This window comes from Lepidothrix coronata, unplaced genomic scaffold (assembly GCF_001604755.1).
Source record: "Lepidothrix coronata isolate B3197 unplaced genomic scaffold, Lepidothrix_coronata-1.0 Scaffold58, whole genome shotgun sequence".
Classification (NCBI taxonomy): Eukaryota; Metazoa; Chordata; class Aves; order Passeriformes; family Pipridae; genus Lepidothrix; species Lepidothrix coronata.
This window is the reverse complement of record NW_016690238.1, coordinates 4037576-4060394: the sequence shown is the minus strand read 5'-3', so window position 1 is coordinate 4060394 and position 22819 is coordinate 4037576. Positions and strand designations below refer to the sequence as shown.

Genomic DNA, 22819 nt, shown 5'->3' with positions numbered 1-22819 from the left:
TTCAATACTTCCTTGTGGGTGAGTGTGGCTGATGCTGTTCTGAACACCTTTGGCTGGTGGTAGTTTAAGCAAAAACCAGATTCTTTCACTTCTGAGTGTCACTGTCCTGCTATTCAGAGCATGGGATCTTTGCCCAGGTCAGATATGGCCCGTGAGGAGTTTCCATCACTCCCTCCTCCAGTGCATGGACAAGTGAGGGCACTGATGGTGGGCAAAGATACAACAGGAAGGTAGAATAAGTGAGCTGCCTTTTTGAAAAGACAACCCAAAACCAAGCTGTTTCCCAAATTACAAAACTCTGGAGTTGGGCAGGTGGTTTTCACCAAATATTCCATGTGCAATGACTGTATTGGTGCTCTTGGGTTCCTGGTTGTGTTCTCTGTGCTGAACTTGGCAGGTGTGATGGGCCTGTGTCCCTGGGATGCACAGGGGTTTGGGAGCTGCAGCTGCTCCTCCTTGGAAGGCTGTCGGGGTGGTAACAAGTGGAGCAGGAAGGCATCTCCCACGTTCCTGGTGCTCCCCCTGCTGCCATCAGTCACCAGGGAAGAGGTGGCCACAGCAGTTCAGAAACGTGGGAGGGGAAGATGGGGTGGGATAGGGAACCCCACAAACCGTATTTAAACAAGACATTGGGATATGATTTGCAGCAGAATGGTCTGGGGTAGGAGAGCAGGTACTGAGGTGAAGTTTGATGGGTAGCTGCCATTACATACAAGTATTCGAGTTTACTAATGAATAAATATTTAAATAATAAATAGAGACCGAGTTACAAGACACACCTAGATGAACTATTTAGAAAAATCCTTGTTTCTTCCTCAGCTGTAGAATTCTTTTCATGTGCTGGAAAAAGATTGTGGATAATGTTGTAACTGGCCCAAAAAAGAACCTATTGGAAGGACCTCCAAGAGATGAGAAATGGTCAAGCACAAAGTGTGAGGCTTTCATGAGTCAGAATTTTTGGGCACAAAGCAGGAGTAAATAGTCTCTTTTTGGAAAAAAATGTGGGTGCTGGGACATTTAAATTATTTTTAAGAACTGAGTGAAGAGGCATGAATGATATGAAACCTAATAGTGTCAAATAGCAGGAATAGCCAGAATTTAAAACTCTATCAGAAGTGGTTTAAATGCACTTGATGTGAGGCACACATTGAGTGGATGATGGTCAAAGAGGAGTGTTCTGTTTGCACAGGTTGTTTATGGTCTCTGATGTGAGGAATTAGAGTCTTGCTAACATTTCTACCCATTCTAATTGTAATGATTATCAACTAACCTTCCTGAAACAGATAAAAGCTGTTTTTTGTTGTTGTTGTCGTTTCCAGAAAGCCTCGATTCTGCCTAATTGATGCTGCCCTCTCATTGCAGGAGCACAAGAACTGTGGTGAGATGACTGAGATAGAGGCCAAAGTGAAGTACGTGAAGCTCGCCCGCTCCCTGCGCACCTACGGGGTGTCGTTTTTCCTGGTTAAGGTAATGTGGGTCTTCCTGTGACCATTGTACCCGTGGTTATGGGTTACCTCTGATTCCACCCTAAGCAAAGGTTTGTTGCTTCAATCTCCAAAATATTTCAGTTGCCTGGGGGAGCGAGAAGAGTTTTAAATTGTCCTCCTCTGCGTGCCCGTTTGCTTCCCTTTGTCAGTATGTTCCAGGTTGCTTTTTCCATTTGAATGGAAAGCAAACCTTTCCCACCTCGTTACAGGAAAAGATGAAAGGCAAAAACAAGCTGGTTCCTCGTTTGCTGGGTGTCACCAAGGACTCTGTGATGCGGGTGGATGAGAAGACCAAGGAGGTGCTGCAGGAGTGGCCACTGACCACGGTGAAACGCTGGGCTGCCTCCCCTAAGAGCTTCACTCTGGTAATCCTTCTGTGTATATTCAGAGGAAAAGGGATTTGTGTGGCAAGGAGAAAGGAAAAGGTGGACTTAAAACAGTTTCTGTCATGTAACTTGTTCTCTCTCTAATTTTCTAGCGTTATATAGAGTCACTGAGTCCTCAAGTAATACCTTGGCCCATATTTGCATCTAGGGTCAAGCTGTAGTTTGATGCTTCTGGACAGACCAGTTCCTCAGAAGTACTGTTTAAATCTTTTCAGAAAACACAGTTTACATCTGGTTTGTGCCTAATTACTGAAACATTTAAGAAATCACTTTTATTCTCACCTCTGTAAACTTGTTATGGTGCTTGTCGTTCACGATGTGCTTTGTGGCTTATGTGAACGTAAACAAGGTCAGATGGTTCATTCAGACATTTAATAGTTACGAAAGAAGTTTCATGAATGTGATATTTTGTTCATTATTGGGTCCAAAGGAGACTGCTGCAACGTTCATTTTGGATATGAAAAGGTTGTTTCAAGTGGGAGAGCAAGAGGCAGAGGCTGGAAAATTACATTCGCTTGATTCACGTGCATCTAATTTCTGCTTGCATGGATGATTATGCTCTAGGATTGAATTCTAAGGACTTTCCTCCATTCTTAAGTGACCAAGTCTGATAAAATTAGACCAAGTGTCTCTTGGGCATTTCAGTTAATGAAACATGTGTGATTAAGCTGAAAAAAAAGCATTCTTGTCTCCTCCCTCCCTTCCTGGTTTAGAACCTTGGAGCAGTTTCATTTACTGTTGGATATAATAAAATGACTTTACAAACAATTTTAAAATTTGAATGCTCTCTTATTTAGTACTGTTTCTCACTTTGCTTAGCATTTTCAAAGAGGTTTTGGGGTTTTTTTCCTCTTTTTCTTCAGGATTTTGGTGAATATCAGGAAAGCTATTATTCAGTACAGACCACTGAAGGAGAACAGATCTCTCAATTAATTGCAGGTTACATTGATATCATCCTAAAGAAGGTACAGTATTAACATCTTGATATGTAGCAAAAAAGCTGTAAAAATCACTGTACAGCAATGCAAAAACTCAATTATGTGCAAGCTGCAGTTCTTTCTCTCATAAAGTTGGTGTTGTATCTTATGTTTTGATGTTATTTGTTTTTACCTGTAAGTCAGTCACTGCTTCTGGAAAAATCAAGGTTATTAACTGTTTCAGTAGCATGGGTTGGGCTCAGTACAGCACTCCTGGGCTTTGCTTTCCTGTCTGGAAGGTGAACTGGGGACACTGTGTATCCAGAGAAGAGTCCAAAGCTTCAACCATGGATTTTAAACTATGGTCCAAGCTGATAAATCAGGTGGGAAGAAATCATCCCCTAGAAGCAGTGTTTAAAACTCCAGCAAGGACTGCACAATAATTGTACAGCTGTTGAAGGCAGCAAAGCTGAGAAAGTTTTTTTTGCCAGAGAAACAAACAGAAAAACCTCAACATTATATTGCTTTAAAAATACTGTGATTAGTAAAGCAAAGATTATACCTCATTTGTGCAGAGGGATAAAATCAGTGTTGGTGAAGAGGCCAGTCTGCCTGGAAATTTGGTTTTATGGATTGTACCTGGGAGGAGGGAGGAAAGGCTGATACACATCCCCAGCATTCAAAATATTCACAAGTAAAGTGCAACAGCAAAAAGGAACAAGTTTGCCAACAAACATGGAGCTGAATGGTCATGTTCTAAACATGTTGTATAGAAAATTGAGGTGGTTCAAATAGCACTGATTGCTTCTTGTCAGATTTTTACTTTATTCAGGTTTAACCAACCTACATCATTATTTATTGTAGTAGATATTAATAGTGAAGAAATGGGGAAGTCAAGTAGCCCAGGAGAATTTATTGCCTTTGTTCACAGTGGAGGATGCAACATCAAGTGTTGTGCAAGAAGAGGTTGAGCAGGATTGCTAGAACTCATCCCAGTACATGCCTTTTCCTCTGGGCTGTCAGTCTCAGGCTTAATAAATGTCAAATAAATTGCAGGTTTCTATAGATGGTTTAAATCTTGATTCAAAAGTAGCTTTGCTCTCTAATGCCGAACGAAAGCAGCCTTCTGCCTTCCCAGAATAGAATACAGAGGTGTGAATTGCCATTCCCAGGGCTTTGATTTCTTTTCTTTCCCATCTGCTGACACATCCAGTTTAAAATGAATGAATTAGGAGCAGGTTAAACAATAAACACCTGTGGTGAACGGGAGAAGCTGCAGTTCACAGTTGTTGAGCCCACGTTATCTCAGTGATGCAGTGCCTCAAAGGATGGTTTATTGCTCTCAGTGGCATAATGTTAATTCTTGCTGTGTTTTGGACTGTTCCAACTCATTTTCTCTGGTGTGGATTGGTAGGTACATTTTTTTCCTGCTAAAGTGTTGCTGGTGCAGTGTTCTCCAACCCCTCATGTCCTGATTAGTGACAGGTCATTGATCAGTTGACAGGGAACTCTGAACTTGAGTAACTTCTACAATTTTTAATTTAGATATAATTATTGACTTCACATTAATATGGAAGTAAGGCACAATTTTGACTAGAGAGAGGGAGTTTCAGTTCATGCATGTGATCAAACTATAATAGTAAGAGCTTCTCTCTCCAAAGTTGTGTGTGTGTGTATAGTTGTGCACAAGGAGTTCCCATTAAATGTACCCAAGGTCATAGTGGGTGCTCCTCTATACCCATCTATATATTACATACAATATATGTATTCAGACTACAAATCACAAAACAAGGTGGAAAGCAGTTTCTTTTCACCAGGTCACAAGTAGAAATGGGCTGTTTTTATAAGGCACTCCCTCTATGATTTATGGTCGTTTCCTGATGTTTCTGGAGGTTTAGATTTACTGCCCTTGTGTATATTTACCTCCCTTATACCACTAAAAAAAACCTGCCTCAAACACTCAGCTGTGCAGACTGTCCAGAACTTCAAAGTACCTGTGATAAAACAACTTGGAGACAGTATTAGGTGTATTGCCTTTCCTATGGGTATGTATTTCCTGCTGGTAGCTTGCACCATGTAGTAACATTTCAGATGCTAAATATGACTTGGAGCACCTGAGTCAGCCTGAGGTTGCTGAGTTAGAAGAGAATGGGAAAAGGAGAAGGTACATGTCCTGTCTGTGCTGGCATTTGATGCTGTTGCACGTCACTTGGGCCTCAGAACATTTTTTTCCCTGTGAGAAAAGACAATATCTCAGCACTTTCCTTATCCCTTTGTCCCAAAAGCACCAGCAGGCTTTTTGGCTTTATGTGCTTCATCTGCCAGGGTTTGGAACCTGGACTGTTGTTCTGAAGTGGAGGTTCTGTTGTCCCTCACTGCCCAAAGCCTGGTGTTCAGCACCAGCCAAGGCTCTGCACATTCTTTGATTAGGTTTGTGATAAATGGCAGGGGAGTGGTGGAGACAAAGCAAAAATCAGCACATTGTTTAACTGAATTTTTTTTTTCCCCTCCTCCAGAAACAAAGTAAAGATAGATTTGGGCTTGAAGGTGATGAAGAATCAACCATGTTGGAAGAATCTGTTTCACCTAAGAAGTGAGTGTAAACAGCAGGAGGAAATGCTCTTTCTTTGAGTGCCACATTTAGCTGCAGCAGCTCTTTTCAAATGAAGTAGGACAGTTATTGCTGTTAAAGGAAGGTTTTCTACACAATATTTCAATAGAAGGAAGTACTACCCCCAGGCAATCAGGCTCCTAGATTCCTTCGAGGATTGCAGAGCAGGTATTTGTCACAAAATTGGTGGTTAAGGAAACCAGCAGTTTGTGCTAACTTGACCCTTGAACAAAGGAACTCAGGCCGTAATTCAGTAAAATGCTGGGGTGGAGAGAGGGATAATGAAGCAGAGCTGAAATTGCTGTATTAGTTTTTTGATCTTTGTGCAAAAATGTAGGATTTACGAGGGTTTAGTTACTTGTGTCTGCTGGTCCCATGGTTTCCAGTAAATGTGCCTCCTGTCAGTTTAGTTGTACACTGTGTTATAACAGAGCTGACTTATTCACCAGACAAACCTAACAGATATTTGGTGTGGGGAAGGGTCAGGGTTTAGTTTTGATAGGAGAATATTTGGTAGGTCAGGCAGTGGTTTTGATGGGAAAGTAGCTGAATACAGCAACAAGCAGAACTGTGAGCTGGCCATGCTCGTGAAAAGGAATGTTAAATCACTGCACTTTCCATGCAGTGAAAGAATAGAAACAGATTTTTGACATTATGAGCTGTAATAAGCCACTCAAGTCTCCTCTTGGAACTCTGAGGATGGCAGTGTCAGCAGTGTGTATGTGAAAAGCCCATTTGATTTATTGTTGAGCATAGGGTTTATATGAGATAGACTTGTTGGATAGTTAATGTGGCCTTATGTGTAATTTCAACTTTTGATGGGTCACACGTGTTCAGATGTGCTTTATTTTGACATGGCCCTTTCCAAAGCACTTCCAGAATATACAGCTAAGTGCTGTGCAGAGTAGCCCAAAACTTGTAATAGATAAATAAAAGATTTTTTCACAGTTGAAATCACTTTTTTCCCCCCAGAAGAGCGTTATTGTTAAAACCTGAATTCCTGACAACGTTTCTATCTATTAAAGCTTGAATCATATTTAAATATGAGCAGTACATCTGGCAAAGCAGCTCATGACCATGGATGGCAGTAACTTTATTTATTATTCTTGAAAGTATCCTGCCCCCCAGCCCATTATCTGATAGGCTACCAGATCATTGACAGGTACTGTTGTGCTTATGTGTATAAAGGTGAAGGAAAGAATGTTAGTTTTTATCCCAGTTCTAGGAAGTGCTTGCAAAAGACATCTCCACAAGGTTCATGCTTTTATTTTCTATTCATCAGTCAATGATACAACTGAAACAAAGCAGTTGTTATGCCATAAACCCTGTTCTGGTTCTGTCTGTCATGCATCTAAAGGGGGTAAAGCTTTTGTACTACGTGTACCATAACTGCACATTGCCTTTTCCTTGGTGCCTTCTCATTAGTGCTATAAATAATTATATTTTATTAATAATAGTTTTGTTGTCATTATAAAATTAATATTTTATTATAAATAAAATAATATATATTATATAATAATATAATAATATAATACTATTATAATATAATAATATAATTATATAATAATATAATAATATAATATATAACATTATATAATATATATAATATATATTATAAATAAAATAATAAACATATATAAATATATAAATATTAAATATTAAACATATAAATATATTAAATATAAATTAAATAAATTAATAAATATATATTAAATATAAATATATAAACAAATATTAAATATATAAATATATAAATAATAAGCATATATATATTAATCTGTCTATAATAATAGACAGATGAATAAATCTGCCCAAAGCCCCAGATTGTTTTTCCAGTATGTTAGAAAATGCTTAGAAAGGAAAAACGTAAAGTTTCCCGGCTTCTCCAAACTGTCGTAAAATGCACTTTAAAATCCTAAAGGAAGATCACCTGGCAGAACCTGATTTGCAGGAGCTCACCAATTCTCTGTTGGATGGGGTTTTTTTTGCAGATCTACCATCCTGCAGCAGCAGTTCAACCGGACGGGGAAGGTGGAGCACGGCTCCGTGGCACTGCCCGCTGTCATGCGCTCGGGCTCCAGCGGCCCCGAGACCTTCAACGTTGGCATCATGCCCTCCCCCCAGCAGCAGGTCACCATCGGGCAGATGCACAGAGGACACATGCCCCCTCTTGTGAGCAGCCTCCTGGATTTGTGTTTGGAACTCTTTTCTGTCTTTGGAACTTGTCTGCGCCGCGAGGAGTCAGGGACAGAGTTTTATACCTATTTCTAAGAGCAGGAGTCCTGGCTGGAACTTCCTGGCTGTCCTACCAAACATAAGTTTGGAGTGTCCCTGGTGTATTTAGGGTTTCACATTTTGATTTATTTCTTTGTTTCCTTTAAAGCAGGCTCTTCCAGCCTTCTCTTTGCTTCTAAGTAGTTAAACCAGTATTTGATGGTTTAAAGACTGGCAAAAGTAAGCAATTTTAAAGAAAAGGCTTACTTTTAGCTTATCACTAGCCCACCAATTTAGAAATTTTTTAGTAGGCTTAAGGCAGATAGTGCATTTTCTCAGTTAAATTAAAAGGCTTTAAAAGCCCTAAAAAGTCTTTGAGAATATAATCAATGCTTAAGATCATGATATACTACTAGCAGTGTAATATGTGGATTGCCCTTAGCTGTTTGCCAAATGCCTGCCCAACTGCTTTTTCACTCCTCCTCCTCAATGAGAAGTGTGTGGGATATATAAGATGAAAAAGCTTTATCTGGCATAGGTCAAGATAAAGACATGGAGATCACCAATTACCTTCATGGGCAAACCAGAATCAGCTTGGGGAAAAGAAAGTTAATTTATTGTCAATTAAAATACAGTTGGATGATGAGAAATATGAAAAGTAAAACACCTTCCCACCCACCCCCCTCTTTTTTTTCCACCCTTCACTCCTTCACTTCTGACTGTTCTACTCCCTGCTCACAAGTGGTCAACTTGTAACAGCCCCTCTCTGCTGCTCCTTCCTCCTCATGCTTTTCCCCAGATCCAGTGTGTCCTGCATTTTATCCCTGCAATCATTCAGGATAAACTGCCTTTGGCGTGGGTCCCTATGAGCTGCAGTTCCCTTTGGAGATCCCACTCCAGTGCTGGTCCTCCACAGGCTGCAGTTCCTGTCAGACCCTGCTCCAGCACAGGCTCTCCATAGGCTGGAGTTTCTTCCTGGGAAATCCCCACGTGCTGCAGCTGCAGGGTGGATATGAAGATATCTGCTCCAACAGGGCTCTCCCCACAGGCTGCAGGGAAATAGCTGCTCCACTCTGGTCACCCCTGTGCTCTGCTACCCCAGCACCTCCTCCACATCCCCCTCAGGCGCTGCATTTGCAAAGGTGTTTCATGAACTGTTTTTTCCCCTCTCTGCCATGTGATGGTTTGCCCTTTCTGACAGATGCTTTCCCAGAGGTGCCACAGCTGCTGGGCTCAGCTGTGTCCTGCCCTGGCTCTGTTGGTGTGCCCAGCGTGGGGCAGCCCCTGGCCCCTTCTCACCCCTGCAGCCAAAACTGTGCCACAGACACCCAACACAGATCTCCATCCTGCTCTGCCTAAAACCCTGCAGTTCTCTGTTAACCCGTGCACAGTGCTGACAGTTTAGTTTTAGAGTCGTCCTTGATGACGTAGGTACCTGTGCCAGGAAATCAATAAGGATATCCTAGAGGCAAATTGAGTTTTCATGTTCCTTGAATGCAGGTCAGTAAGACAGCTCAGTGGTGTTCTGTGTGTGTCTGTTGATCATTGTTTGATCTGAGAAAGCTGAAAGGTGTGGAAGCACAGAGCAGTGTAAAATGACACAGGTGAAAGACTGTGAGAGAGATTTGCTCTCTCCACTGCACCAGGGGAAGGCCCGATCTGAAATGGCCTGGTGTGAGTGTTGGACTGTTGGCACTCGCTGTCTCTCGGTGCACGTGTCACGTGTGCCTGGAGTGCCCTTTGGGACACAGCACCAGCCCTGTTTTGCCTTGCAGACCTCAGCCCAGCAGGCCCTGATGGGCACCATCAACACCAGCATGCACGCGGTGCAGCAGGCGCAGGCCGACCTCAGCGAGGTGGACAACCTGCCTCCTCTGGGGCAGGACATGGTGAGTTCTCCTCAGCCCTCACAGAAATGAGTCTTGACGCTCTGGGGTGTTTACAGATCATTGCTCCCAGATCTAAAGTGATATCACTTTCAAAATGGGATAAAATGCTGTTCTCTCTTCAAGGAATTGTGTTCAGTGTTCCACCTCACTCTTATCAGTCTCCTGAGATCAGATGCAGCAGAGTTACTTGCACAAACGTGTCTGGAATGCTATTGTTTTGTGGGCACGTGTACAGTTAAACACAATCTATGGGCATTATTTATGGTGGGAGTAACTGCCTCCCACACACGTGAAAAATAAGAACAAAATCTGATTCTGTTGCTCCTGATCCAGGTTAGGGCACGAGGACAGAGAAAAAGGGTTATTGCTTGTGGGGGACTGTCAGTCAAGAGTGTTTAACCTTCGTGCATGCACTTTATGGCATTTACCTTAAAAGGGCAGCTGTTGAAGTGTGGTAGCAAATCTGTAGTGAAGGAATCAGCAAAAAAAAATGTTTGCTTTAACATTTCACTTTAAGGGCTTGCTGGCTGTCCTCCGTTTCACTTCTAAAAGTCCATGAAGGAATGGGAGATTTACATGATATCGCCTCTTATAGAGCCTCACTGCAATCCTTAATTCTTCTTTTTTCTTATTGCTCTTCAGGCATCCAGAGTATGGGTTCAGAACAAGGTTGATGAATCCAAACATGAAATACACTCTCAGGTTGATGCAATCACTGCAGGAACCGCGTCTGTCGTGAACCTCACGGCAGGTAAACTTCAAGGGGAGGGGTTTCCTTGCAGTCTCCTGACATTTGTCAGTCTAAATCAAGTAACACAGGAACTGAGGATGAGGTAGCTGCAGAAAAAGTGTCAGTAAAACACCCTGGTAGGACACTGATGTGTGGAACAAACTTTGTGTCCCTCCCAACACGGTTTTTGTATCTTCGGTTTCTCTCTCGCACTGAAGGTACAGCCGTCAATGAAAATAAAATGCGACTTGCTTATTCAATAGAGAGTGTTTGCAAGCTTACCACAAGAAAGCATTATTGGCAGTTGTTGGATTATTATATGTTTATTGGTGACGGTTTTTCTTCAGCAAATTGTAAGTTGAAGAAACTGCAAGTGGCTTAAACAGCACAAGACTGTATTGCTTTAGGTTCTTTCAGTATGGAAAGATAGCTGACACTGTGGGCTTCTCAGCAATTGCATTGAATGAGGAGAAATTCTGTTAGAAGATAGAAGAAATGTAAAAATCAGACAATTTAGAGCAGTCTAATTCTTTTAAAGTGACAAATTACTTAGTAGGCACTGCTTGGCTACCTTGAAATGTCTCTCAAGAGTGTAGCTGGTGGCAGCTGCCCCTGTTTCCTCTTTAACCACTAAAGCATTTTGATCATGGAAAACATTTGCTCTACAGGGGACCCAGTTGACACTGATTACACTGCTGTGGGATGTGCCATCACAACCATCTCTTCCAACCTCACTGAGATGTCCAAAGGTGTGAAGCTGCTTGCTGCTCTCATGGATGATGAGGTCGGAAGTGGAGAAGACCTCCTGAAAGCTGCTCGAACACTGGCCAGCGCTGTCTCAGACCTGCTGAAGGCTGTGCAACCTACTTCAGGAGAGGTGAGTAGATGGAAACTCCTCAGGTTCCTTCTCTGAAGTGCATGGCTTTGGTTTTTTTGGGACTGGTTAGGTTCTACACTCACCTGTTCAGTGCCACTTACTGCTCCCTGTGCAAGCAGCTCTTGTGACTACTTCTTAATCCTTCGTCTGTCTCTGTGCCTTTAAGTCTTGCACCTTGATATTAGAATGGTCTGTGTTGTGTACAGAGGTTGATTTATGCAATAAATAGTTGATTAATCTGGGTACTGTGTTCTCTTTTAGAAACAAATTTCAAATAGTACTGTGACTCAATAGGAAGTGGAGAGACACTCATTCATGGCTCTTTTCCTTACTCTTTTTGTCTGCTTTGATATATAAATGTGAAGTTAATTCATATATTGTAGTTTTCCAGAAATGAGAGTAGAACTGACCAGGATAAAATCTCTTGATTAGTTTCTTATGATTTGGACTCTGTAGACAGTTTGCCTTAGATCTCTTCAGGTATTCATGTTTTGAAGAACATGAAATCTGATGTTTCAGATCATATTGGCTCTCCATCCTTAATTATCTTTGCAGTTATGACAGCAAAGTCTATTCAAGTTCTCCAAAATTCTTTGCATGTTGTCTGGGAACACATCAGATGAAACCCCTGAAATATGGATGTGCAGTCGTGCATGTGGAAAAGTAAAGAGTTCTCCAAAGTATTCCTGTTGTGAATTTTTTGGGGGCTGTATTGATTGCACAGCTGTGCAGGATTTCTTGGAGGAAATCTAAACTTCAAGTAAAGCTCATTTTCTCTGAATTAATGTGTTTCACTGTCACCTTTTGGCAGCCTCGACAGACAGTTTTGACTGCAGCTGGAAGCATTGGACAAGCAAGCGGGGAGCTCCTGAGGCAGATTGGAGAGAATGAAACAGATGAAAGGTTCCAGGTAACGAGGGGGGATTGTTTGTCACTGCCAGAGCTGGGCAGCTTTCTAACGAGGAGGTCTCTGCATAAAGCCAGGCTTCCCAAAGTGTGCTTAGAAAATGCTGGAGTTTCTCTGCACTAATTGAGGTTAATCCATTTTGAAGTTGTTTTTAATTACACAGTCACAGAGTGCTGATTTCATAAGAACCCCTACTTGGTTCTGTGAATCATCCAGATGCTTTCATGCTTCATGGAGAGCTGTTTGCACTGGATTTCTGCTCATTACCTGGAGTAGTTTTCCCGTACGTGTTTGCTGTGTCTGTATGTAGGAGTGCAAACCAAAAGTTAATAAAACCTTCTGGTGAACTGAGTAGAAGAAAATTACTATATTACAAACAAAATCTTTTTAAGATTAGTAGTATTAGCAATTATAAAATCATAATGCCTCATGACTTAACAGTGTTTGCTATTAGCAGTTTAAGACCATTGTTCTTAAATGCTCTGTTAAATGCTCTGTTAAAAACATGTCTGGGTTTTTTCACTCAATGGTTATTTTAACAGTACAGACATTAGGAAGACTCCATCTCACTAAAAAACTCTCAAGTACATGGAATGTGGGATTTTAAATGGGGAAATGGGAAGAAATTATTTGAACTTATTCATTGCAGGAATTAACACCTGAGCGTGTTTTACTGTCACAGCTTCAGAGTGAACTAAATTATTTTGGTACAAGGGAAAAATGTGCTGGAATTAAGACCTGTTTTGATTAGGAGCAGTAATTTGTAGGGCTATATTTACATCATGGACAAGGAAAAATTGTGGTTGGAAAGGGCATTTTCAAAAATGCAATTGCAGTTGTTTCTGCTGTTAAGCACAATTAAGTCCTTGAATTTTGTTATCAACTCAAGTCCTGTCCCTCCTCAGCAGTTTTGTCCTTGAGGTTGTCACTCTTATTGCAGATATTTATCACATGTTTAGTGGTGAACTCCAGATGGTTTTGTATTAAGAGTGTGTTCTCAGGAAATGAAGATAAACACATTTCAAACTGGGACATAGGTTTCTTCTTATGGACACTGAGCCAATTGAAGACTTGATAGGCCATATTCCTTCAGTGGAGTACCTTCATAATGTAGATGCAGAAATGGTTGTACTGAGGACAGAAAACCATTGGGTTTCTGAGCAATAGCTGTGGCTGCTGCTTTACACAGAACAACATGTTGAAGTTTTCATATAAAAGAACTTCTTACCTTCAGGAGATCTGATCTTACGAACAACAAAGTATATACTTTTTTAGATTAAGACTGAGTTTTCCCTTTGTTTTACCAGGATGTCCTGATGAGTTTGGCCAAAGCTGTTGCCAATGCTGCTGCCATGTTGGTGCTGAAGGCCAAGAACGTGGCACAGGTGGCTGAGGACACAGTCCTGCAGAACAGGGTCATTGCTGCTGCCACACAGTGTGCACTCTCTACTTCCCAGCTCGTGGCTTGTGCCAAGGTGAGGCTGCTGGTGTTCCCAGGGTGCCAAGGCATCTGGGTGCTGCCATGGATTCCCAAAAACTGCGTTAGTATCAAGCCAGCCTGTTCTGAATGCTCTGTGCCCTCTCCCCGTGCAGGTTGTGAGTCCCACCATCAGCTCTCCGGTGTGCCAGGAGCAGCTGATCGAGGCTGGGAAGCTGGTGGACCGCTCGGTGGAGAACTGTGTGAGGGCCTGCCAGGCTGCCACAGACGACACCGAGCTGCTGAAGCAGGTCAGTGCAGCTGCCAGCATCGTGAGCCAGGCCCTGAACGACCTCCTGCAGCACGTGCGGCAGTTTGCGAGCAGGGGGGAGCCCATCGGGCGCTACGACCAGGCCACAGACACCATCATGTGTGTCACAGAGAGCATCTTCAGCTCCATGGGGGATGCTGGTAAGTGTCCCTAGGGAACAGCAGCTTCCCATTGCTCAGGGATGTGCACCTTGCAAAGGAAGGAGGTAAAAATCCTTCTCTGACGTGTACTAGTGCTGTCACAGAATCAGCTGGGTTGGAAAAGACCTCTGAGATCATCCAGTCCAAGTCTTGATCCAACCCCGCTGTGGTTCCCAGCCCATGGCACTGATGCCACATCCAGTGTCACCTTAAACACCTCCAGGGACGGAGAATCCACCCCCTCCCTGGGCAGCCCATTCCAATGGCTGAGCACTCTCTCTGTAAAGAATTTCTTCCCAATATCCCACCTAAACCTCCCCTGGCACAGCTTAAGGCTGAGCCCTCTTGTCCTACTGCTGGTTGCCTGGGAGGTGCTCATCCAACCCATAATATTAAATCAGCAAAATGCCCATAGCTGTGTGCTGGGTGGAGTGAACATTCTGGGAAAACAATCCCTATCATGCTGTAGTATTGCTGTAGTATTTTGTCTGTTCTCTGCCACTTCACAGGGTTGTGTAGCAATGTCTCAGCTCCAGATATGAAGACAGGTACCTGGGTAAATACTTCACAGTGGTGCATTTTACTATGCATAGATTTTTTTTGAGGTTTTGAAACTTATTTCTGCTTTTTTTTTTTTCTGTGATGCCTCTAAAATGGGCGTAGCTTCTAGAACCAACACAAACTTGAGATCCTTAATGTTTAACCAAGCCAGTGTGAATTTTTAGTAAAGAACCAGTAAATTACTTAGAACAGTGAAATTTCAACAGTTCTGAGTGTTGTGAAGTGGCAGCAGTATGGAGGGGCAGTATCAACTGGAAATCAAGACAATTCATAGAAAGTTTAAAATGGGATCAGTTTACTCACCAGTTATGGTGAATAGTATAGTTTTGGTATTTTCTTTCATGTTGTATCAATTCAAGGCCAGGAAAGAAAACATTTCAGTCACAGCTGTGTTCATGTTACAGTCAATGTGAACAAATGAATCTTTTATTGTAGAGTTGTCTTGGTTGTTACATTTAAGAGGCAAAACTTTCAGATGTTTGTTTTTTCAGGAAATGTGATTACAGCCATACAGACACTTCTAGAGGCTTATGCAAGGAAGTAATTAGTGAAATCTCAGTGTATTTTGACCTTAGAATCTTTATGAGAAACATGAACAATTAAGATTTTTAAAAAATGCACAGGAATGGTTGCTAAACCACTCTTAATCTTCAAATTGAAGGCTGTGGAAAAGGTTTTCTAATGCTCTGTAGGTATCCTAAGGAATTTTAATTAATGTGGATGTGCACAGGAAACCATGTCAGGTTTTGTGTTTTACTGTCATTCGTGATTCAGCTCCTGTACAGAAAGATGCAGTGAAAGTGGTGATCTTGAATAACATTTCTTGTCTGTCAAGTCAAGTCAAAACCAGTCAAATATCTTGTTTTGCAATACCTAATTTTTAGTAGAAGTCATTCAGATTCCAGTCTGTGTTTCCAATTTATCATTGCACTACTGTGGTTGCAATTTTAACAGCAAAGAGACTCCAGCCTGTGACTGCTGAATTATTGTTTGTAATCTGTTTGATTTACTGACTTAATACTGTAGGAAAGAGCATTTAAAGGGATTTTTTTTTCAAGTGGGATATTTGGACTGAGAGCTGAGTTAGCAAATACTGCTGAAAGTTTTAATTGCAAAATTTCATACTGGGAATGATAATAGTTGATAACAGCTAGAAAAATGTAATTTTTTGGGCCTATGCCTGACCAGAGGAGTCTGGTCTTTTAATTCTGATGCCCACAATTCACCTTTACACATGAGAAAACAGCTGTTATTATCTTTGTTCCCATGATTTCTTAAGAGCATTGGAAAAGAATGAGGCCTTAAACCCAAATACATCTAACTTGATTTGATAACCTATGGAAAGGCAAAGGCTTTATTGATTCCAGTCTATTTATGAAGGAGTCCAAGTGTATGTTTTAGTGACCAAATGAAGTTGTTCTAGAAAGGGTATGAATCCACTTCAGAAGCACTGTTGTTTCATCTCTGTGCTTCACCATGACCAGAACATGACTCCAGTATCATAAATATATCTTATTTTTGGCCAAAACCCTCTCTTAATGCTGCTAAGTCTCTTCTGACAAGGTTCTTAATTTAGTTTATATTAAACAGAAGATAATTCCCCAAAAGAACAGGTGCAAGATGGGTAATTTTTATTGAAGGAGTGAAATCTTGGCTGTGATTTGAAAGCAAAATTTTTAGTCTTCCCTGGGACAGGAGTGTCCTTGAACCGTATATTCAAAATTACATGAAAATATTGATTTGGGGGTTTTATCTTGCTATCTAGAATGCAAATACTACAGTTTTTTTCTTAATCTCCACTGCAGTGGTTTCCACCATTTATACTGTGATCAAAGATTTCGTTTATAAAACTCCCAAGTTATGAACTACGCGCGTATCGCTTTCAAGTAAAAAAAAATACTTCAGCAAACGTGACTTGGGTTTTGTCTGGTGAAATGATGCTGAATTTTGAAAGCCAGGCTGCCCTGTGGAGAGCAGGAGGTCCAACTGCAGCTGTGTCCCCCAGGTGAGATGGTGCGGCAGGCCCGGGTGCTGGCACAGGCCACCTCCGACCTCGTCAACGCCATGAGGTCGGACGCCGAGGCAGAAATAGATATGGAGAACTCCAAGAAGCTTCTGGCTGCTGCAAAGCTCCTGGCAGACTCTACAGCCCGCATGGTGGAAGCTGCAAAGGTACCAGGGAGAGGCACTGTCACTTCAGCTTGTGGGGCTGTGCCCAAAGAGGAGCGGGATGTGGGATGTTATAGGTGGGATCTGGCTGTGGGAGAGATGGTTTCTCTTATCCTGTAAGTGTTCAGCATTTAATGACTTATCCTAAGTACGTTCCAAAAAACCAAGTTATTAGTTACCTGGAGTTTTTTGGTTTTAAAAACCCATACTTGCACTGCTTTGCTTTCCTGTGTGCAGGGTGGTCGTGACTCGGGCCATCCAGGGCAGTGCCACTAGCCATAACCACTGGGATGCAAAGTCTTGTACCAGTTCCAGATGGAACAGCAGAACCACGGCAGTCTCCTACAGAAACCATTCACAGAGCAACTCTCCTCTGCCATAGGAACAGTTTCCTCCAGCTGATTTAACTTTTTCTTTCCTTTCTGTGCTGGAAACCTATTTAAATCCACTAGGGAGAAATAAATCTCCCTTTGAATTGTTTCCCAGATCCTGCACTGGAATGATTTTTACAGCAGCAGGGCCAGTGCTCTGCTGGGACTCCAGTCCATATGCCTGGCTGCAGAGCATTTCCTTGACTTCCCAGTAACTTCTCAGACTTCAAATGGGGGAAACCTGCTGTGTTAAATCTTAATTTTTGGACTGCAGGTACTGCAAGGCATATTGAATTGGGAATTTTAAAAACTGTATGTTTTTTTTTCCAAACCCTACTTTTCTCCAAGTCCATTATTACAGATCACAGGGGAAGCAGTTTACAAAGGCTTTTTTCTCAAGCACCCAAAGTGGTGCATGAAGCAAATGTTCAGCTCCCTTTCTCCAAGTATCAAACACACACAGTAACAACCTTCCGCTGGCAATAGATTTTCCGTGTTGAAGGCTTGCAATATTTTGGTGTTCCTTTAACTTTGGTTAAGACAATACAAGGAATATGAAGGCTGATGTAGCAGACACTGTCTGGAACTAAAGCCTTGATATTCATCTGTGTTTTCTCCAATAACTTTTACTGAGACTGTGGTGGTTTTTGCTCTGAAATCTTGTGCAGGGAGCTGCAGCCAACCCTGAAAATGAGGATCAGCAACAGCGTCTGAGAGAAGCAGCAGAGGGACTGCGGGTGGCCACCAATGCTGCTGCACAGAACGCCATCAAGAAGAAGATTGTCAACAGATTAGAGGTTGGAAACTAGATATTGTTGAATTTTCATTTTGCTCCCTTTTGGTAACTAATATCTGTAGATAATTTTGAGAAAGTGGAAATGACTGTTCCAGTAAAAGTGCTAAGCATGGAATGATAGCACCATAAACAGTTCAGAGTACAAGGCTGGGGGTTAGACATGGTAGGGTGTGATACCACAGTCCAGAAAATGGAGCACTTTGTTTCACTGATGTAGTAAAGTGGTGTAAGGATTTGACTCAGAAGGCATTAGGCAGAAAATTAAAACAGCTGAGCTGAAACTGCTGCATTACTACTTTAATTTATCCGTGTGATCTGTCATTTACACAACACCTTTGGGTGGCTTTACTAGTACATTTGCCAGAGTGTCATACAAATTTCTGTACAAAGTTATATTCAATCTCAGCATATCCAATTAATCTGGTAAATTACTCAGAATCAAAGAAACAGGAATGGAAGTAAAAAGATCCTATCTGGTAGCACAGCCGAGGGGGAGAAGGGCCATTTACTGTGCACTGAGGATAAAATATCTTGGAGGCTTGTCTTGTTCTTGAACAGGCAATCTTCCTGTTCTCAGACAAAATGAAGAAAAGATAGATTAAAAAAAGAAGCATTTTTAAATTCCTAGTTTGCAACTGTGACTTTACAATAGTCTGATTAAATTCAATGAGATGAGACAAACAAGCTGATCTAAGGAGGTAACCAAGTTGCTGTGTCTGCCTAGAACTAAAAGTCAAGAGTATTTCAGGAAATAAAGGCTGCCGTTTTTTAACTGCATGCAAGAAAGTTTTATAGAACTAACATTTTATTTGCTTTGCTGTTATAATATATAAGGCCTCACAAAGGAGTGAAGTGTGTAGTGAACTTCGTGCTTGGTTGTATTTAGTGGGCCAGCTGGTGTTGGTGTGTTGAAATACTTCAGATAAATTGTTGAATTTTTCATTTTGTAGTAGGGAGATGTTGATAGTAACACTCCTAGATATTTGAAGAAGGTTTTCTCAGTGCTTTTAGACCCAGGAATACCAGTATTTTGGATCTCTGTGTCATTTTAGTAACTTTGCTCTTGCCACAGAGCAGTCTCAGTAAGAATTGGCTCCCTTGAGCCCTTGCTCAGAGGTATTCATGTAGCAGGTGAAGCACTGCATCTACTTTGCCTGTTTCCTCTGGCCTTTGTAAGGAGCCAATTGTTTGGCCCATCTCTGCTGTTTGTATTTGACTTCTTTTGCTCAGACTGCCACCTAAGCTGTGGAAGAGTGAGAGTGTAGAATCCTTCTAATTCTACCTTTTTCTTTGTTGGCAAGTTAGAGATGGATAAGTGTTCAGATCATTTTCACCTTGAGAGAAGAGCAATCCTGAGTTTCCTTAAGGCAAATCAAATCAAGGGATATAGTGTATTAATCTGTCAAAGTTGTTACTCTCAGAGCTACCTGTAATGTGTATTTCATCCTCTGAATTACTCAGGCTTTTACCACTGATTTGACTGTTTCTTTTTCTCCAAAGATTGCAGCTAAACAAGCTGCAGCTGCTGCCACCCAGACTATTGCAGCCTCTCAGAATGCAGCTGTTTCAAATAAGAACACGGCAGCCCACCAGCAACTCGTGCAGAGCTGCAAGGTAAACACGGCACAACCCACTGACAAATAATAACCCTTGAACTCTGCCTTGTGGGGAGCTGAAAATCACCCTCCCTAATACTGTTGCAACCTCCAAAAGAGATTTTAAAAACCCCCAGCACTACCCGTGTGCATCTGTATTTGTTGTGTTTTCCGTGTGTAGAGAAAGTAACCCCTGAATTTTCCATAGTGAGGGATAGAAGAGCAACAGTGATTTATATTATCATAGGGTGAAGTTCTTATTTAACATATTGGTTATATAATTGGTTATATAACTAACAACTGATCCTGCTATTCTGATATTCCACCTCCAAGAAACTGGCACCTTAAATGTCACCATAAAAAATAAGTTTTAGACTTTACTGTGGGGTTACCATGATTCCTGGTTTGAAGCTAAAGCTGTCAGGACCACAAGTTTTCAAGGTAGACCTGAAGTCAAGCACATGTCTGTAGTTTCAATGCTAGAATTCAGAGTCTGGTGAGAAGCTGTTCTCTTTTGTGTTTCAGCTATATTTGGCAGATCAGCTTCTAGCTTTGATTAATAAAGAAATTACATTTAAATAAAAAAAATTAAAAAAGACAATAGAATGCAGAAGGATTTTCTTCTGCATCAAAGAGCAGTTATGTGGGGAACAAGAACAAAACCATTAAAGAAGATACTGTTAAAAGCCACATTAACATTCAGCAATTGTCATGGTGGCACTTCTAAGAAATGTTGGAGTTAAATAAGGTAGCTCAAGTACATCTCAAAATTGTGTTGGAGAGAGCTGCTATTTCAGTATGAATCAGAAAAAAAAGAAAGCAAGCTGATTCACTCTATTGTTTGCAGTTCATTCTAATTTTGTCCTGATGCTCATTTATTAGCAGAGAAGATTCAGTATCTACTCCTTTACTTTTTGTGGTGGTGATAATGTAGTAGTGCACTGCTGAAGTAAGTGTTATTGTGGAATGGATGGACAAGGACCATGAATGTGGACAATCCAGGAGTAAAATTTTAGCAATACACACTTGCCATACTATAAGTTTGTGTTGTTGAAAGTCATGGGAAAGTAGGCTGAGGTGCTTATGGATAAAAGACAATGTTTTTTCTGAAAGCAGGGCATTCTCTTTAAAAAAATCTGTCGCCTCCACTACTGGTGTTTGAACATGCAAAGGAAGCAATTAGAAATACTTGGTGTATGTAATTCTCCATAAAAACCTTGGATTGTCTTGTAGGATCCTTAAACTAAAAAGTAGCTTGAATAAAGAGTTCTTTATTCAAGACCATCTCTAAGAAAATCCTATTGTATACTAATTTGGTTTGATGGAGTCCTAAATGAATTCTGTGAAGGCACAAGAATATTTTACCTGTGAATGCTACAGTTGTCTTTAAGGGGAGTGGGGACAGTGCTTGTTTTAGTGTCAGAGCATTTTGAGTTCTCATTTATTTACTAAAATCTTTTCCCTTTGTTTATTTTAGAATGTTGCAGACCACATTCCTCAGTTGGTGCAGGGTGTGAGAGGAAGTCAAGCTCAGGCAGAAGACCTCAGTGCCCAGCTTGCTTTGATAAACTCCAGCCAGAATTTCCTCCAGGTGAAGTGAATCAATCACTGCATAGATGCAGTGATAAATAAACAGTAAATTGTTAACTTTTAACAAGAAAACTAATGTTTGTGGACAAGGAACATTCGTTGCTGTAGTACTTGCCTTCTGGGAAAGAGTTTAAAGATCAAGATGGAGAGAATTCAGCATCTTTCTAAGAGGTCTGAATATGTGAGATGCTGCTTAGGCAAGGTAAATTTAGTGTTGCAGCAACAAGCTCCAGAATTCTTCAGAAATAAAAGGGACTATTAGCATGGTTTTTTAGATATTAACCTGCATAATGGATCTAGATTCAAGTTTTGGACAAAACACAAAATTTGACTCTGTGCTTTTTTTTCTAAAACATCTAAAAAATAGAATAGAAAGACAGAATATTGAGCATCGATAACAAAACTATTGAGTTTATTGTTGACATTACAAGAAACAAACAGAAAAAAACAATTCTCCGTGTGAGATGATCATTACTTGGCACCAGTTAGTCTTGCCTGAAATGTGGTTGCTGTTAGCAGGTTTTTTATGGTCTCCTGTAGGCAGAGGTATCACAAACCATGCCCTTGCTCTGTTTTAAATATTTTACTGTATGATTCCCTCCGGGCCATTCAAATGATCAATCCATCTCCCCTCTGGCTGTATGTGTGTACAGTGGTGATGATAAGAATCAGCAAAGTATTTTAATTGCATTAGCAGTAATCCCTGTGAAAAGTCATTGCTTGAATTACAGTTCTCTATTGATGGAATTTTGGCAGAGTTTAATGTTTAGAAACAGAGACATATTTGCCATCTGTGCCACCTGGACCTGCTTGTGCCACATGGATGCTGGATGGCAAAAGAGCACATTTAAGCATTTTTAAGCAGTCTGCATGAGCACCCAAAGGCCTCAGGCAGACATTGGTACCAATGGAGCAGTCACTGCAGCAGTAAAGCTGCAGGGGACTCAGCAATGTGGAATTACCACAGGGTGCTGCAGCTTGAGGGATGTGCATGGTCATTAAAGAAAAACTGAGAAACCTCATGAGTGTGTGGGTGAAGGAAGCAGTTTCTTTATTGAACCTTAAACCTTTTTTAAGGAAAATGAGCTGGTCAAACCAATTGTGTTCACTGTTGCTCTTTGAACAGCCTGGAAGTAAGATGGTGGCCTCTGCTAAAGCTGCAGTCCCCACAGTGACTGATCAGGCAGCAGCAATGCAGCTCAGTCAGTGTGCCAAGAACCTTGCCACCAGCTTAGCTGAGCTACGAACAGCCTCCCAGAAGGTAGGTAAATACTGGTTTTAATCAGCTAAAGCAGGATGGCTTTGTGTCTCCCCCAAGGGAATAGCTCGTGCTCAGGCACTGTTCTCTTCTCACTTTTGTGCAGTTTGCTCAGACTCCCAGGTGGCTCCTGAGTCATAAAAAAGGGGAGGGAGAAGTGACAAGAAAACTGAAAAGCTTGTGCTAGCATTTCCATACCAGAAAAACAGGAGGAGGGAGGACAGAGCAGCACATCAAGGCTCTGAGCTGCTCTTACATTTGAGGGAGAGCAGGGATAGGGAGCAGATCTCGTGCAGCAGCCAAACCAGAGAGAACCCAGCTGTGGCACTGCTGTGGCCACTGCTGTAATTGTGAACTGCAGCCATCATCTCTAAAACTCAGGGGAGCAGATCCTCTCTGTGTTTCACACACAGATTGCTAAACTATGTAGGGGCTTAAAAAGTAAAATCGGTGGGAAGTCTGCTCCTTGTGTGAGTGTGTGTGTGTGAGTGTGTGTGTGTGAGTGTGTGTGTGTGAGTGTGTGTGTGTGAGTGTGTGTGTGTGAGTGTGTGTGTGTGAGTGTGTGTGTGTGAG

At 41.5% G+C, this 22819-nt stretch overlaps 1 protein-coding gene across 2 annotated transcripts in view; it reads left to right on the top strand.

Moving 5' to 3' along the window:
- Positions 1–22819, top strand: part of TLN2 (talin 2) — a 155914-nt gene that overhangs the window by 69577 nt on the left and 63518 nt on the right. For both annotated transcript variants that reach the window (XM_017816944.1, XM_017816942.1), the window contains 16 exons: positions 1363–1467; positions 1697–1852; positions 2737–2838; positions 5307–5383; positions 7393–7573; positions 9391–9504; positions 10147–10255; positions 10903–11111; positions 11923–12021; positions 13326–13493; positions 13612–13906; positions 16473–16639; positions 17676–17804; positions 19304–19417; positions 20876–20989; positions 22115–22249. In XM_017816944.1, the coding sequence (XP_017672433.1) occupies positions 1363–1467; positions 1697–1852; positions 2737–2838; positions 5307–5383; positions 7393–7573; positions 9391–9504; positions 10147–10255; positions 10903–11111; positions 11923–12021; positions 13326–13493; positions 13612–13906; positions 16473–16639; positions 17676–17804; positions 19304–19417; positions 20876–20989; positions 22115–22249 (2274 nt within the window). The remainder of the gene's footprint in view (positions 1–1362; positions 1468–1696; positions 1853–2736; positions 2839–5306; positions 5384–7392; positions 7574–9390; positions 9505–10146; positions 10256–10902; positions 11112–11922; positions 12022–13325; positions 13494–13611; positions 13907–16472; positions 16640–17675; positions 17805–19303; positions 19418–20875; positions 20990–22114; positions 22250–22819) is intronic.